The sequence below is a fragment of the Falco naumanni genome, chromosome Z (assembly GCF_017639655.2).
Source record: "Falco naumanni isolate bFalNau1 chromosome Z, bFalNau1.pat, whole genome shotgun sequence".
Lineage (NCBI taxonomy): Eukaryota > Metazoa > Chordata > Aves > Falconiformes > Falconidae > Falco > Falco naumanni.
The window spans coordinates 38322724-38340015 of NC_054080.1; the positions used below are offsets into that span (position 1 = coordinate 38322724).

Here is a 17292-nt window from a genome sequence, read left to right on the forward strand (position 1 = left end):
GCTTAAACTCAGGGCCTCGTCCTCCCAAAGAGGCTATCAGTAGCACACTTGTCCTTAGGCGTTCTTGCTGCAGCTTCACCTTAGTTTTTCTCTTCTCTGCAAGTGCTGCCCCTTTCCTCTTGAATACTACTAAGGATTTTGTAGCCCTCCCTTGCCATCATGCTGGATGACCTCTAGGTATTGCAGTTATCTTGGATTGTGGCATGTCTCTTGGTAGTGTCACACTATTGTCTCAGGCCATGGCATGAAGGACAGTGTGCTTTTCTCACCATCCCATGCCCCCTGAGTGTAAAGCCCTTAATGTTTATCCATATGCAGTAATCTAGTCATTGATGAATGCATTCTGTTTTCCTAGCAAAGACTTAAACAAGTCTTGATGTAGGAGTGGTTGTAAAAAGATGGGACCAGTGGAGACTTGTGGAACATGGTGTAGAAAGCAGTGGATGGTTTTGTTGATTGCCGAGGACAAGCCTTCCTGGTGCTTTCTGGGCCTGAGAGTAATGGGTGGCTCAGAGACAGTGACTTCCGTGTGACTGTCTAGCAGTTCTAGTATTTAAGAATTTTCTTCCTTTTCTTTTTGTATGTACTGCATTAGCTCTTTGTTTCTGTAGCTTTATTTCTTTCTACCCCCACTCACCTTGAATGCGTTAGTAGTATGATTAGACTTTGCTAAAAATGACACTTTTTGTTCGTAAGATTCCAAAGATGGGAGGAGGTGTGGCAGGTTTGTGTAACTGATGCTTACAGTTAATGCTGCACTTGTCATGTCCCTTGCTCTCTGAACTGAGTCATGATGTTTGTTATCTTTGTTTATCATTTATCATGGAGGTGGAATTTTATTTGACCCAAAAAATAAGAAAATACATAACTAAAATCTAGTGCATTAAACATAAGTGACAGTTCAAAATATTTATACTTGGCAGCCTAGATTAAAAATATTGCTTTCATTTATTGCCTATTTGCCATGTAATGTGTATCTTATTTTTAAGAATCGTATTTTTACTAGTTAATGTACCCTTTATCCAAATTAAGCTATTCAGACATCTGTAGAAGTATTGCAAGATGAGTGCATACAATGTGCTATTTTTGGCAGTACTCAGTTTGCTTTCTTTTCTACTTCTTGCTCCCCCCCCTCTCCACAGCATCATTTATTTCTGCAACGGAACAGAAGAATGCGCTCAGCTGCGCTTCTCAGCAGCTCTGCAGCCTGTGGACAGTGTGGGCAGTTTTCTGTACGCAGCATCCGGGAAAATGTGCGTTCCCTTGAAGAAGTGATCTGCTAAAAAGCACGTACTTGTACAGTTGTTGTAGCCTGCCTTGTTGCACTGCTTTTACGGTCTGAAATGCCTGGTCTTTAATACTGCCTGGGATTTGCATTTCTTCTCCTGAAGAAACACTCCCTGCCACAGTTATTCAAGGAGCCCTGAAGAGCAAGGACACTGAAGATGATGGCTCTCTGTGCTTTGTATGCAGTTTGGGGTCTGGTAGTGGAAGTGGCCATAGCATTTGGCCCAGTACCGAGGATCACTTGGGAGCACAGAGGTAAGCAGAGAAACTTTAGTGTAATACTGCATGTTACTGCAACCTCAGGGTTTCTGTGGGATCTGAAACTCATGGAGGCTCTGTGTTCTTCAAGCCTGCATGCTGCGAGTTTGATCAGGTGTTGCTGGCTTTGCTTAGCTTATGAAGTGCTTAGGACAGGGATATTTTGTGTTTGGGTCCTCCTTTACCAGTGGTTAGTTAGTAAAATTGCTTAATCAGGTGTGCTGTAACAAAACTAAACCAAACAAGTATTTGGGCAGTATGAAAAAGCAGCCTTAAATAAGGATATTAAATACTGAGTAGTCATACTGTAGGAAAAGACAGATGGAGATTAAGCGGTAAGATGATTTATGAGGTACTGTAGCAAGTGTTTTTCCTGTTCATTGGTATAGCAATTAGTGAGATGCTGAAGTAACTTTTCAGAAAGAATGGTCTAGACATGGTTTGGTAGTTCCTGCTTGGACTCCTTGATTCTCTTCTATAATAAAATTTTATAAGTTGTTGTTTAATGGCATTATGGTAATACACTCTTGATCCACATCCAAATTACTCAAAATAAATGGGATTTATTTTCATTCCTGCTATTTTTTCCTGTCTCTATCTGCTAAAGATTGTTGCATTTAAATATGGGAATCCTGCTTTGATTAGGAGGGGGAATGTAGTTCAGCAGAGGAAAGAACAGAGAGGGTTGTATGAACCAGTTCATCCATTTGGGGAAAACTTTTCTGCCAAGTAAAAGATCTTAAAATGACATGTTTGAGAATCTAGTTTAATGTTTCTGGAGTACTATAGTTGAAAATGTGCAATTTTTAATGTTAGAATTGGGAGCAATAGTGCATTGTTTTCTGCCTGTATCTTAAAAAAAAAAAACAAACACCCAACTAATCTTGTGGTAGTCTCTTGCACAAAATACGGTCTCCCAAGCTTTCAGTCATTTTTCCATTATGGTTGTACACGCAGAAAAAATACTTCTGTACATCAGTCATTTTGTGTCATCTTTCTCCAAGCCATCCTATTCCAGTCTGCATGCTTCCTCATTCCACTGCCTCTTCCCTTGTCTCCCTCTTTCTCTCATCTTTTTCCTTTTCGTCTTGATTTTCCCTCATGTTACTTGTTTTTATCATGTAAATTTAATCTCTGGTCTCCACTTCAAAATCAGCTTATTGACCCTCTGTAAATGGTTTCTTTTTAGCTTCTTTGTCATCTTTCTGCTGTGATAATATGCTGAAGTGTTGTCTTTTTAAGGTACAGGGTTTTGGTGAGATTTTTTTGGGTGGTTGCAAGGGAAGTGGTGTTTGATGTGACTTTCTCTACAGTAGGTGGGTATGTGGAAGGGAAAAGGTGCGGAAGGACCTGACAGTGGATGTGGGAAGTGGAAGGTTAGAAAAAACCAGAATTAACAGGCAGGGAAAAAATGAAGGAAGATGTGAGTTATAGGGATCACTACAAGAGGAAGTGTTAAGGCATTTGAAATTGAACGAGAAATCGGGGACCAGTGATTTTGCTGTTCATTATGGAAGCTGCTGTTTCTGCTGAACCAAGATTCTGAGGGATCTCTTCTCTATTACATGGGTTGTCCCACCTAACCTTTGTTGTTGTCAAGATACCCAACGGCTGTTAAACAGCTTAGAAAAATGACCCATAAACTTGACCCTAAGTATTCATGTTTTCTTCTTGAGGTACTATTTTTCTTTCATTTCAACAGAGGTTCAGCTAATACATTTTCATGAATCGGAAGTGTCAAACTATTCAACCCTGCTGTTAAGTGAAGACAAAGATGTTCTATATGTAGGAGCCAGAGAAGTGATTTTTGCATTAAACGCAGTGAATATTGCTGAAAAGCAGCACGAGGTATGCATTTCAATGTACTATCCTCTATGTAAAAATCGTACTCTAAATTTGACTGAATTTCCTGGTATTAGTAGCACTGCATTTTAGGTGGTAGGTACCTAAAAGAGAGAATACTCAGTGGACTGTGCCTGAAAGATGGTTATTTCTGGAAGATGCTATAGTGTAAAACATGCCATCGGATGAGAGGAAGAAAAGAGAAGTTAGATACAAATAAGTGGTTGGAGGTCTCCTTAGGTATTTCCCTGGGGACAGGACCATGGACTGGAGAGACTTTGGGTATCATCTGTAATGGTGTTTCTTACAAATATTTATTATAGAGTGGGCCATGTCCTATTGATCTGAATCAGAAGGTAATCTAATCCGAAAACCAGAAGCAAAATTGGAGCTTGCTCAGGAGTGGCAGGCTGCAGATGTACTTCATGTGAAATAAAGGCCCTGTCCTTTCAGTTTCAGCTTCTGCTTTGTGTCTCTAGGTGTGTCTGGACAGCGGGCAGTGGTTGCAGACAGGTCTGATCCAGTTTGCTTAAGAGAGATACTCTGGATGTGCTTGACACTGGCCTCTCAGAGTAGAATAGCCCACACAGAAGTCTGCTAACGCTGTATTGCTTCAGTCCTTCTCAGGCTCCTGCTTCTCATCCCATCAGCAGCACAGGCAGACGCTTCAGAGACATGGCATGGAGTCTCACCTGGGATGTTTTGGAAAATGCTTATGTCATTTTTAGTCTGAACAAAATACTTCTGAGTGGTGGTGGGCAATTTCACCAGCATATAAAATTTGTTCTATGAGTGCATGTAACTGTCAATATTGGACTTCTCCATATAGTATAAATTGATCCAATAAGTTTTCTTTGATTTCCCCCTCCCCAAAATGTTTTTCATTCAGCTGTGAAGGAAATGGAGAAGTACTTAAAACCATTACAGTTGTACTTACCTTATGCATATGGTAATAGAACTTCATTAGGAATTTGAGGGGAAACATCATGATGAACCCAAAGCACAATAGCAGTGGTTTAGTCCTGCTTAAGGCACATGGATTCGGAAGTGTCACCTCCTCAGAAAAGAATGGCTTTGAACCTTTGGAAACTACTTGCAAAATGGCCTTGCATTTGCTGCAGATAATCTTAGGATTGCCTTTTTTGTGTGTTATTGCAAGATTTTCAGACCTTGCATTGAATTAAAGTCCTTTGAATGGGTCTTTTTGTTTATATTTTCACTTAGTTACACTGGAAGGTCACAGAAGATAAAAGGACTAAATGTGCAGTCAAGGGCAAATCAGAACAGGTATGTACTTTTATTGAACCTTGAGAAGGATGTTATATATCTCACTTAAGAGGAATGATAATAAAAGAAGAAAGGCTTCAACTGTTTGAAATTTAAAATCTTCAAATAACCACCTAAATTCTTTAATTAACTTGAGCTTTAGGAACTGCAGCATGCTTAGTTTAGTCTTTTTTTTATTATTTTTAAATTCTTATGTTAATTATTTCTTGCTGGTGAATATTATTTGAATGTTTGAAAATCCGAACACATCCTGATGTGTGCTTAATGTTACAAGTTTTTCCATTAAAACGATAAACCAGTATTACTTTCATTGAGGTAATTGATAGCAACTGTTGTGTTTTGTTATTGCAGTAATTCCTTCCCAGCATTTGATTCTGCAAAATGACTGATAATTTTGTTTGCTTTGTTTTAGGTCATGGGATTTATTTATTAGGCCAGTGCTGTTCCACCAGTGTATTTTTCACTAACTACATATATCCTTATTGTGGTACTCAGCGGGTGTGACCCTTGCTGGTGTGACTGTTCGGACAGCTCCCTGCCACCTGAGTGGCCTGGTTTCCTGCCAGCTCAGCAGTGCAGGCAGCTCAGCCCTTGGGATCCCTCGGTATTTCTGGGGGCCACAGACTGCTTGTGACTGCCAGCAGCCAGGCTGGCTTGCTCATTTTGCCTTTCTGTGGAGATGGTTTGCTTGAGGTGGTTGGCTGTATGTGGATGCTGCTTTTCCTCCTGTGTAATGCCACATAGTGATAGAGTAAAGTGAGAGTTCGCAGGGCAAGGCTGATGGTCAGGCTTTTAGCACAGGTCTGGAAATGGAAGTCTGCAAGCCTTGCAAATACTAAAAGCAGTCCTAGTCTACACTTGCTGGGATTTCGCATCAGCACCTGTGATCTTGCAGTCTCTTTGCATCACACTTATAAAATCCCAGGTGCTGCATCCAGGGCTGATAGGCATCTTGCATTCATGGGGCTTCTGGGGTCAGAGTGGGCACTCTGTTGGCTTGGCTTACTGCCTTTTCTTTGACTGGCAATATCAATGTGTTATCCTAACACAAGGTGTGACGAGTAGTTAAGGGACATTTCCTCCTTGTCTGCCTCTTCAGGGTGCACACAGAGTGTTCTTTCTGTTCTCCAGGTTCAGTTGGGGTTACAAGTAATAATACTCAGATACAGCCATGATGAATATGAGAGATGTGATTTTTCTCACTTGTGTACAGTTGCACATATCTCCACCAGTCCACGGCAGAGATTACTGGTGTTAGAGCGGATGTTAGGTGCTTTGCCAGACCTCCAGACTTCTTTTTCTTCGTTTTTCCTGTCCCCTGTTTAGCAAGTCACACCTACTGCCAGCCATGTTTTTTCCTCTCTGTTCTCATGACCTTTTTCTAGTCACATTTATGTTATAGCCACGGTGTTTTGCATAGTGCAACAGTTTCAAGGTATATGTCTATATATATTATTCAAAGGTCAAGGTATTAAGCCACTACTACTATTTCTTATAGCTAAATGGGCAGTCCTTTCCCCCACCCATCACCACTATGCTGTTTAATGGCAGCAAAAAGCACTTACACAGCCGTTCAAGGACCTTCTCTGGCAGAAAACTGGTTTTGCTCTTTTTTCCACCCAGTTTTGTCATACCGAACCCACCATACAGTCACAGAAATACCTGGTTTGGCTCATAAGAAGGAAGAGTGAGAACAGTGCTTTAGTGTATGGAACCAGATGGTTCTATACCAGATAGCAGTGGTGGTATCTGGCTGTGCACCAGCAAGTATTAAGGGGTGGTGTTTATACTGGTTTTTTCCTTTCTCCCTAAGTGGATGTTTAGAGTTGTTTTTCTTCGTTATTATGAAACTTTATGGTATCCTTTATTAAAGACTTTGCTCAAACTCCTTGTTCTATTTTAGAGCCAAAGAAATTACGAAGCTTCCTTGGATGAAAGAGGACTTGATATCAAGAGCGAAAAAAAAAGGACAGATAAAAGTGATAAAGCTTTGTAGCTAATTTAATGGCATTAGAGATTTCTCTCTCAAGAAATAACTTGACTATCAGTGTTTCATCTAGGCTTACAAGGGTTGACAAAGTCTAAAACTTACTCCATGTTTAACTGGTTGTTCCCATGGCTTGTGCTTCCATGGAACAACTTGAGATGCACCATACTGAGCATATGTGGCTCAGCACTTGGTCGTGCTACCCTGATGGGTATACGGAGGCAGCTGTGTGCTACTGGCTGTAGGAAACCAGATGCTGTAGGACTAGAGCTTCTGGAGATTAAGATGGATGGTGTTCCAGTGGTGCTTGTATCATCCAGCCTTGGTGGTGTGGTGTGGCATAGGTAGCAGCAAACAGAGGAGCTGACAGCACAACTTTATTTATATTGAAATGTTCAAGCTGTGGCTTATCTTTTTTTTATCTTCTGTTACAGACAGAGTGTCGTAATTATGTGCGTGTCTTGCAACAGCTGAATGATACTTTTCTCTATGTGTGTGGAACAAATGCATTTCAGCCAACATGTGATTACCTGGTAAGAATGTACATATGTTTGGACCCAACAATGGTAACTTTAAAAGTAGCTCATTTAAACAATGAGTTAATTTCCATTCCCAAAGACTGTTGCAATTTCAGTGCAGGTTGTAACATTTGAAGCATTTATTACACCATCCCACAGTAATGATAGAGTATGGGAATAAACTACTGTTCCTTTTTCAAAGCACTTACTGAATTATTGATTCATCTTGTTTAACGGTGGATTTACTTTTTCTTAGCTTTTATAATTCTTTGTGTATTGTGTGTTAGCATAACAACAATTTCTAAAACTGAAATGACATTCTTGGTGACTTCCTTCCATTACCAAATCTACCCGAAATGTCTCGCATTCCTGTCTTTGCTCCTGGCTATGCCACAGCTGCATAGTGTTGAGTGCTTCAGAGTGAAGTCTTGGTGCAAAATCAAAACTCTCTTCTTTTGCTGTAGACTCTTGTATCATTCTCCTTACTGCAGCTCTTTAACAGTTCTGAAATTAAGAAATCTTGTAATTATTTGGGGTTTTCTGTTTTTCTTACCTGCAAGTCTGCTGCCATCACCTCTGGAGCATTGCCAGAAGTTGTTGCCCTTAGCCTCCAATGTCTTTGTTATACAGTATAACTGATCACTTCCCCAATACTATGGCTACAGTTCTCAGTCGTCTTTCTGATAATCATTCTCTCAGTTTTTCAGGGATTTATAAAATAGCAACCAAAGGACACTGTTGCTTTTTAAAATTTAGTTGGATATACTCCATCTCACGAAGTTAACATAATCTTAAAAATTGCTAAATCAGAAAGCCTTCTTGATTTCTAAAACTCTCAGATTTTGTGCAGGCTAATTCAGTAATTGCCATCTCTTTCCATGTATCGATTAATTTCTCTGCTTTTCCTGTTCTCTGGCTTTTTTTTTTGGGTGTTCTTTCTTCAGGTCTATCTGGATTTCACTTCTTGTCTTCTGTTCTGTTCTGCTCCTGCCCTCACAAATCATAGGATCACTCACATGTCCTTTCTGTCTGCTGGACCTGATAAGATTTTCTGAAAGTTCATATGCCTTTTATAATCTTAGAAAAAATGCCTTTGATGCTGGAATGTGATGATATAGTCCATGATTTAGTGTTAATTTTTTGGTTACCTTTGCATGAGTCAAGTGGCTGAAAGAAAAGTGTTAACAGTTGTTTTTTTTGTGGTTTTCAACTTGATTTTTTGCAGAATTTAATTTCATTTGAACTTGGAGGTAAAAATGAAGACGGTAAGGGCAGATGTCCATTTGATCCTGCTCAAAGCTACACATCTGTTATGGTTGGTAAGTTCAGACTTTGCATATATCTCATTATTATGTATAAAAATGTTTGATTTTTTCCATTGTCATTCTCCAGTCTCTTGATATAAAAATGGTAGATGGTATCCATATTTTTTATATCTTTACTGTGTATTTAGAGTGACAATGTTAAGTATTTTAATATCTACCTTAGTGTGTTTCTTAAAAGAACTTACAAGTCTAGGTTGTTTTGGGAGCAACTTTTAAAATAATAAATTTTAAACTGTATGTTCAGGTGTTTAACATATTTAGACCAAGTAGTCCAAATGTACTTCAGCTGCCTTTGTACTATAAATGACTGTCACTTCAGTAAATTTAACAGGCAGAATTTTTTCGCTGTCTGAAGACATGTCCATGAAACAAAATAGGGAAATTACATATACATGCAGTGTATTACTGCATGGTTAGACACCATTGAATCTTGATTTGGTGAAAACAGAGGTCATGGCTGGACCCTGGTGTCAAAAGATCATAAAAGAGAAGTTCAAAGTAACATGAAACAGGAATGAGAAAGAAAAGAACACACTCCTTGCATTGTTGCCCAAATTATTAAAGTTGAGTTTTAATAATAGTGGTATAGAGAGTAAAGTAATTAAACTAATGTGTTATATCTTAAATAAATTTGCATGTCTGTACATAAACTGTAGGTTTACAAGCTAAGTGTAAAAGTACCACAAAAACGATGCTGACTTGCCAGTTGCTTGTGTGAAAGCAATACTAAACCCAAGTGTAGAAGTGTTAGTCTTGAGAATGGTCAGCAGAAATGTAAACACAGAAGACATGTCTGGGGCAATCTAGAGGAAATCCTTGTTTATCTTTTCTTGTGGGAAGTTTGAGCTTACATAGGCTCCTGAAATATTTATGTACCCTTTTTGGTATCTAGTGCATAAGCAAGCCTAAAATATTTGTTTTTCTGTTAAAGATGGAGAGCTTTATTCCGGGACTTCTTACAATTTCTTGGGAAGTGAACCTATCATTTCACGGCACTCCACTCAGAGCCCTCTGAGAACAGAGTATGCAATACCTTGGCTCAATGGTAAGTGGGTATGAGAAATGGCCCAAACAAATTGGTTTTCCTCCTTCAATGGCACACTTATAGAGAGTTTTAAGTGTCTTACCTGGGGCAATTGTCTAACACCACCAAGAGAATGGATTTTGTTATTCTGGCGTATGCTGAGATGTGAGGGTCTGCCATCTAGAAATCTTTGAAATTTCAGGATTTTTATCATCGTTGACAAGGAAATATCTTCAAGACCAGTTTATTTTTTATCTATTGTTCATCCTTGCAATAATGCAGCATAGTTATGATATAGTGAGGAAAGGAATGTTTTTGGTCTTTTAATGGTTTTCAAATTGAGTTGGTCATGGTTCCTGATGATTGCAGCTCCTGAATTTCAAAATTCACCTTTTGTGAATGCTTAGAGGCCTTTTGCCAAAGAGGAGCAAGATCATGAAGCTAACATATTCCAAAAGATGCTTTATATCCAAAGAGTACAGAATACGGGGTACAGAGTTGAGTTTTGTAATGAAGTCTTGTAATGGTACCGTCACTTTTAGTGTTTCAGCTAATAGCTGAAATAGAGGAGAGGCAGGCAAGGGAGGATACCTCATCAGGCCTGTGACTGACCAGGCTTGAGTATGGACTAAGGAACATTGAAGTAACGAGATACTTGAGAGATCTCTGTGGTCTGATATCTTACTGTTTTCATACAGGGTTTGTGGTTTTGGTGTCTCTATTTTTTTTTAGTAATGCTATTCATATTATGTACAGCAAACTGCATAGGCAGGTCAGTGACATGAGAGCAGGTAAATGCGGTGTGAGGCTTGGGTGAAAGAGGACTTCAAGAGGGTCTTTGAAGTAATGATGTTAGTAGTCACACATATAATATAAAATTCTTCTCTTTGCATCTGTAGAGCCCAATTTTGTTTTTGCTGATGTGATAAGAGCAGACCAAAACAGCACAGATGGAGAAGATGACAAGATATATTTCTTTTTCACTGAGGTATCTGTGGAATATGAATTTGTTGGAAAACTGATGATTCCAAGGATAGCTAGAGTGTGCAAGGTGGGACACAGTTCAATTTACTTTTAATCATTTGACTAGAACGTTGTGTATGTTAAAAAGTATTTATTGTTGTGAACTTATTGCCAGTTAAAGGGAAGTGGTTGAACCTAGGGAATCATAGGTTCAATTAAATTTCGATCAATTCTTCAGAACTGAGAAAGCCTAATTGTTGCTTTGGGAACAAATGCTTGATTTAATTTTGCACAATGGTGAAATTTTAATACATCCAAGGGTTCTGCCCACCCCAGGGGAAAAAAAAAAACAATCACCACAAAAGCCAGCAACAGTAAAGTGTCTCTTCCGGCTTTTTTTTTTTTTTTAAACCACACTGAAGTACAGCTCCCTGGGAAGAACTGACTTTGATTGGAGCTGAGCGTATAGGATGTTTGTGGAGTTGCTTTCAAGTAGCTGTATACAAACAAAACTGTAGCTGTGCTCACAGCAGAATAGCTCTTGACTGTGGTGTGTAGCAAATGGGACTTCCATGAAGTGGTTAGCCTGATCTTGTCACACTTGTTGTGCTTAAGTCTCAATGTCTTAAGCTGATTCAAGTATATACTGAGGAGTGTTGGTTAAAAATCTTGCTGATGAAAGAGGTTTATTCCACTAGAAAACATTGATTTAATAACAAAATTTTTTTTCAGTGGAATGTATCAATTTCCTCAGGACCTTTTTTTCCTAACAGGAAATTTATCTAGCTGTTTCGTTTGGAGGTTGAAATGTTTTATTTTGACTTTACTTTTTATATTTAAACATGGAAGTCAAAACATCAATAACAAGTTAGTGCCCTTGAGATTTCCATTAAACAAGCAGCTGGAGGCAGGTTTACATGAGGCTTATTGTTATGGCTGCCTGCCCACTAACAGCTTGTGCGTGCTTGAAGAGGGGAGTATTGTGGAATGAGAGCTTTATTGCTGTTGTTTGTTTGAAATAGGAATCAATGGCAAGTTGCAAATCTATAAGCATTTATATTTAATATATTTCATATTTTTGCTGTTTTCTTAATATTTTGCATAACAGCATTGGATAATGATAGGAAATATTAATAATGTTCAAATATGCCCTGCTTTTTGAAGAGAAGTAATAGAGCTACAGCTTGAGTATTAACTGTTTTGAAGTGTTTCTAGTCAATATATCTTTATGTCTTTAAGCTTTGGTACTGCAAATCCTTAATAAAGGTGGTAACTGCTTGCAGGATTAAACCATTGCTGCATTTCTTCTATTGAAACTATTTATGTCAGGCAAGTTTAAGTTCATATTGCAACATTAGAACTTAAATCACAGTTCAGGTGTCACTGAACAAATGCAAAGTTACTTATTTCTCTTAAGCGACTGTATAATACTTGCTTATCTTAGTTGTTCTAATAATCAGGTTTTTTTCTAATGGTACATTGCTCATCTCAAATTTTTCAAGTGTTGCAGAAGTACAGTTATTTTGTAAGTCTCATATCTTATCTTCCCTTTGTGTTGATAAAAAACAATTCTACGCTATTTTTTTGAATCAACTAATTTTCCTTTGGCCTCCTTACTTTTTTGTTTGTGAACATGTTAATGTTTATTTCATGTTACTATAGATGAAATGTGAAATGTTAGAAAATAACAGGGCTTGTAAATTCATGCTGTATTAGTAGTGGTTCTTAAATGCAAAAGTGCTGCTAACTTTCCTTACAAACACCTTTTTATTTTTTTTAATATCAAAAGAGGGACCAAGGAGGATTAAGGACCTTGCAGAAAAAATGGACTTCCTTTCTCAAGGCCAGATTGATTTGTACTATCCCTGATAAGAATTTAATTTTCAATATTATCAATGATGTTTTTATTCTCAAGTCTCCAACTTTGAAGGAGCCAGTGATATATGGAGTCTTCTCTCCGCAACTGTAAGTGTGGTGTAGCCTTTTCCTGGATAAGTGCTTTTAATCTCAATTAGTTACTGTAAGTAAAAATTGCCTTTATGATTTTTATTTCTTTTCTTCTTTCTCAACTTCTAGGAATAATGTGGGTCTGTCAGCAGTGTGTGCATACAATCTGTCTACTGTAGAAAATGTTTTCTTGAAAGGAAAATATATGCAGAGTGCTACAGTAGAACAGTCTCATACAAAGTGGGTACGGTACAATGGGGAAATTCCTAATCCTCGACCTGGTGCAGTAAGTTTCTGTAATCTTGGATCTGATGACTAGTCCTTTTTTAGTGCTCAGGAGTAAAGAAAATACTAGGTAACCTGCTAAAGATTAATTTTAGTTTGTCCTGATCTGGATACTTCTTGTTGTAAAGACTTCATAGAAAAACACTGAAGTGACTTATTCTGAACTGAGTATTTGGGAATGAAGGTGGGGGTTTTTAATGTATAACGGAGTTATTTGCTGGTTTTTTGTTACTTTTTCAGTTATTTCCTCGGGTTTGTTTCATTATGTTGTTACTAATTTTTTTAGTGTGAAGTAGATGTCAGTATATGTTAGGCAACATCAAATACTTTTTAGTTTAGATGAACAGAAGTATAGCGATCATTGCATTGTGTCATAGGTTCAGCAGCTTTATCCAGTGCAGTGCATTGCTCTGCAAACAAAATGTTCATAGTGCTGGGTGTCTCTCACATGTTTCTTTCTCATGTTCCCTGCAGTCATCTTGTTGCTCCTGCTTAATGAGGTGAAAGTTAAAAGTAAAAAAGCATGAAAGTCCAGAAAGAATGTTATCCTAAAATGCACTTTGGGCCCAAATAAGAATGTAGTCCGATGCTCAGGGATTAGTGTATCACAGAAGCCAAAGTGCTACAAGACCCAAGGACTTCCCTAGGTAGAATGAGTGTAATGTAAAGGTGTGTTTACTGGCCAAAAGAAAGCAGAGAAGAAAATGCGTATAGCTGCTGTTAATTGTCTGTATTTTGTGCAAGTAAATGATATAATTTGATTGGGGTTTTCTTTGGTTTGTTTCTCCTCCTCTGTTAGTGTATAAACAATGAAGCCAGAGCATCAAACTACATGAGTTCTCTGAATTTACCAGACAAGACATTGCAGTTTGTTAAAGATCATCCTCTAATGGATGACTCAGTGACCCCAGTGGGAGACAGACCTCGCCTAGTAAAACGAGATGTGAAGTATACTCAGATTGTAGTAGACAGAGTCAGAGCTCTCAACAGCACCATATATGATGTTATGTTCATCGGTACAGGTGAGCTCTGCAAAACATTTTTTTAATGATGTACTGGTTCTTTATGCTGAAGTGTGTTCTGAGAGAAACTCTTGAGACTTCTGTATTTACAGTGCCTTTGTACCAACTGGTGTTTCATTGAAAAGTAAAGGTTCATGGTGAGTAAGTGGAGAATCTTACCTGCTTTGAAAAAGTATTGCAGGAAAGGAACTGCAAAACTGCAACGAGTGCAGCAGAACCAACATAGGATAATCCCCAAGTGGTCATTCTTTGTCCAAAAATGTTATTTCTTGCTCAGAGCTCTTTTGTGCCAATGGTAACCATTAAACTTGCCATCATGAGTTGTGTGAACAGCAAGCAGGTTGAGACAACTTTAAACAATTAAGCAATTTTTCCCTCTGCCTTTTTAATTTAAGAAGCTTACTTAAATACGTTGCTTTGTTGTTTCAGATCAAGGAGCACTGCACAAAGCTATCAGCTATGAAAATGGAATGCATATTATTGAAGAAACACAGCTTTTTCCAAACTTTGAGCCAGTCCAAACTCTCTTGCTTTCATCCAGAAGAGTAAGTGATATAAGCATCACAGCATTCATCTCATTTTGCTCTTCCACAAAACATTTTAGTACCAGCTTGTAAGATTGACCCGATGAAAGAAGACTGTCACTGTGCACAGAGCCAGAGGCTGCATCTGTAATTCATCGCACTACAGCAATGTCACGTATTGCCTGCTGCATTTCAGTGTGTTTGATAGGTAGCAGGCTTCTGAAGGTGTGTAGGTAGGGGGACACAGGTGTGCAGGTCTCCACGTGGACGCCATGTGCAGAAGCTGAAAGCTGTGAAGTATTTTAAGGTACCAGTTTTCAGGTTAGGAGTAATGTAGAAATCCTGACACCTTGTGGCCATTGCAAACAAGGAAAAACCGTCAGGGGTTTAGCAGAGGAGTGGTGTCCCTTTCTCAGGAGCTAGACCTAAGAAGAGAGAACAGTCTTGTTTTGCAGACACACACATAAATGTGTAACTAATTGGTTTCTGTTGTCCCAAACCTTTCAGGCTTTTGCATGCTAGGTGTATCAGGAGAACAGTGGTGTTGGTGTGGCTCGGGGTGAGGACCTCTGGTGAGGTTCTGGCTGGCTGGCAGGGTACCAGCTGCATCTTTAGCTGGGAACACAAACCTTGCCGCAGGCTGCAAACCCAGCGGTCATTCTGCACTACTAATCAATTGCTTGGTTTAACCCTGGAGTGGTTTTGTGATAGTGGGAGGATAGCCACTGTGTGTACTTTGTACATGAATTGTGCTTCTGGCCCTAGATATTCAGACCTGCAGATCTGTGAATGTCTATGAAATTATTACCCTAAGCAGTGGCTTGTAACGTCAGACCCTTCAAACTGGTGAAATTTTTGGTTTTTTAAAGGAAAGAATGGCTCTTTTGAAGTATCTGATAGTAATACTGGCATTCAGTAGCTACCTAGTGATAGATAAATGCTTTGCAACTAGGGATTTAGAAGTACTGCCAAGATATCTTAGAAACAGCTTTTATTTATGTGGTTTTTTTAATAAATCTTTGCATGCCAACATGATTAACTCATGGTAGAAGGGTGCAAGAGAGCTTTATGCCATAATTCTTTCAAGGTCAACGTGCACACTTGTCCTTTCATGCTTATAATAGAAGTCTGGAGGACAGAGTATACTTTTGATAGATAAATGAAAATCAGTGATTAAAAACTTATGTGCTTATAGATTTCGGTAAAGATGTTTATTATTTTTATATGATGCATCACACTGACAATTTAATATATATGTGTGTATATATTAAAAAAAGTTTGCTGATTTCCTCTGCTTCTATTTGCAAGGAAAGCTTCAAATGCCTTGCTTTGACAGGAGGTTTCAGTGTTTACCCTGTGATAAAAGACAATGATAGATAACTCTTCTAATAAGTATGCTAATGCTCATTGTTCTAATTGTGGGTAAATTCTGGGATCACTCATACACTGGCTTAACTATGATTCCCTCATTGCTTGGGAGGAAGGGAAGTGATAGGCGTTACAGCCTGACACCAAAGACAGATGTTCTACAGTTTCAGTACACCCTTGGTAGCCAAGGCTAGTATAGAAATGATGGCACTGAATTTATTCACTTTGGATCCAGGTGCCATATTCTCAATTCCTCAAGAATATCCTGAAAGGGGGCTGTGTGAGACATGGCATAGGGGCTGCATAGGAAATGTGCTGTCTTTCCACACAGAAACTTCTCTCAAAGCTTAGGATTGGGGGAAAAAAAAAAACAAACAAAACCAAAAAACCCCCACTGCATCCTGCATGGCACTGTGGAGTGTATCAGTGTGTAGCTTCAAGGTAAAACTTCCATGTTTTTAGAACAACTTCTGGCACATAAAGCTAACACCCCAAACTGAAGCAGTGCTGCCTAGCACATTTCCATAAAAGCAGTGGTCCTTTTCAGTGATGAGGAGTTGGGAGGTCAGGTTAGGTGCCAGTCCTGAAAGCTGTGTAATCATGGTACCACCCAAGCAGGGATTACTTCTTCACCCCAGCATCAAAACACAAGTTTCTGCCTCCTTGGGTGTCACAGTCAGTTCACGGAAGTCCTTTGTAGAGGTGATACTGATACATGTAGTGGCATCCCATAGTAATTGATTAACCACAAGAAAGTAAAATTGTTACCCTGATGATGGGCTTGAGATCCCTCTGGAGTCGGAGTTCTTTCTGAACACATTACAGCAGTAGTCTCCAGACCCTTCCATTATACCTTCACCTTGTTCAGAGGGTAGTGGGCAGTCAGATGAGCCTACAGTAGATCCTCGTAACTCCTGCTTGACTGAAAGATTTGATTGGATTTTTTAAAATGGTCTACTCGGCTCACTGCATGTTCTCTGAACTCATGGATGTACCAGCTGTGAGTCATGCTGAGACACTACAGCCCATGTGTAGTGCTGCTCTGTTGGTTGGGTGCTAGCTAGCAGAGCAGTAGCAAGATGAGCAGCGCTTGGTGCACTGGGGGAGCTTTCAGGCAAAGTGGAAAGCATTTCCTAGAAAGTCAGGAGTCTCCAACACTCCAGACTTTCTTCTGTGGGCACTGCAGCATAGTCCAACACTAACCTAAGTTAAATTTTAGAATCAGAGACTGTACTTGAATATATGTCTCTGAGGATTGATTCTCTTTGAAAGTCTATCTTCCAGCAGTGCCAGCAGATTCTGGTTTGATCCAGTTTTTTTCTTTCATCTTCCAGCATCAAGAGTTTCCTTGAAAGCTGTCTGCATGCTTCATATATGAGATGGATCCAAACTGATTTGTGCTCGGTCTTGTAGCTTCCTCTAGGGACTGTTGTTAGTCAGACTGCATCACTCATTAGCTTAATTGTAAGATAGACATGATCGTTGAATTAAAGACTAACTTGTTCAGAGTTCTTGTGGCAAAACCTCCTTACATGCTTAGTGAAAGAGTGATAGTGAGCCCCCAAACCGAAATTCAGCCCTACAGTGCCTTGTTAGTTGTTTTCTTGAGGCAGTTTCTGATGTCAAGACCAAAAATCTGCACCGTGAACATGAGA

The 17292-nt window shown here is 39.1% G+C and overlaps 1 protein-coding gene across 6 annotated transcripts in view; it reads left to right on the top strand.

Annotated features, from left to right (window-relative positions):
- The window catches only part of SEMA4D (semaphorin 4D), a 99593-nt gene that overhangs the window by 60059 nt on the left and 22242 nt on the right, over positions 1 to 17292 (top strand). For all 6 annotated transcript variants that reach the window (XM_040580742.1, XM_040580744.1, XM_040580738.1 and 3 more), the window contains exons 3-13: positions 1143 to 1542; positions 3248 to 3393; positions 4612 to 4674; positions 7096 to 7194; positions 8405 to 8498; positions 9436 to 9549; positions 10428 to 10579; positions 12281 to 12456; positions 12568 to 12724; positions 13523 to 13745; positions 14175 to 14290. In XM_040580742.1, the coding sequence (XP_040436676.1) occupies positions 1446 to 1542; positions 3248 to 3393; positions 4612 to 4674; positions 7096 to 7194; positions 8405 to 8498; positions 9436 to 9549; positions 10428 to 10579; positions 12281 to 12456; positions 12568 to 12724; positions 13523 to 13745; positions 14175 to 14290 (1437 nt within the window). In that variant the 5' untranslated portion in view covers positions 1143 to 1445. The remainder of the gene's footprint in view (positions 1 to 1142; positions 1543 to 3247; positions 3394 to 4611; positions 4675 to 7095; positions 7195 to 8404; positions 8499 to 9435; positions 9550 to 10427; positions 10580 to 12280; positions 12457 to 12567; positions 12725 to 13522; positions 13746 to 14174; positions 14291 to 17292) is intronic.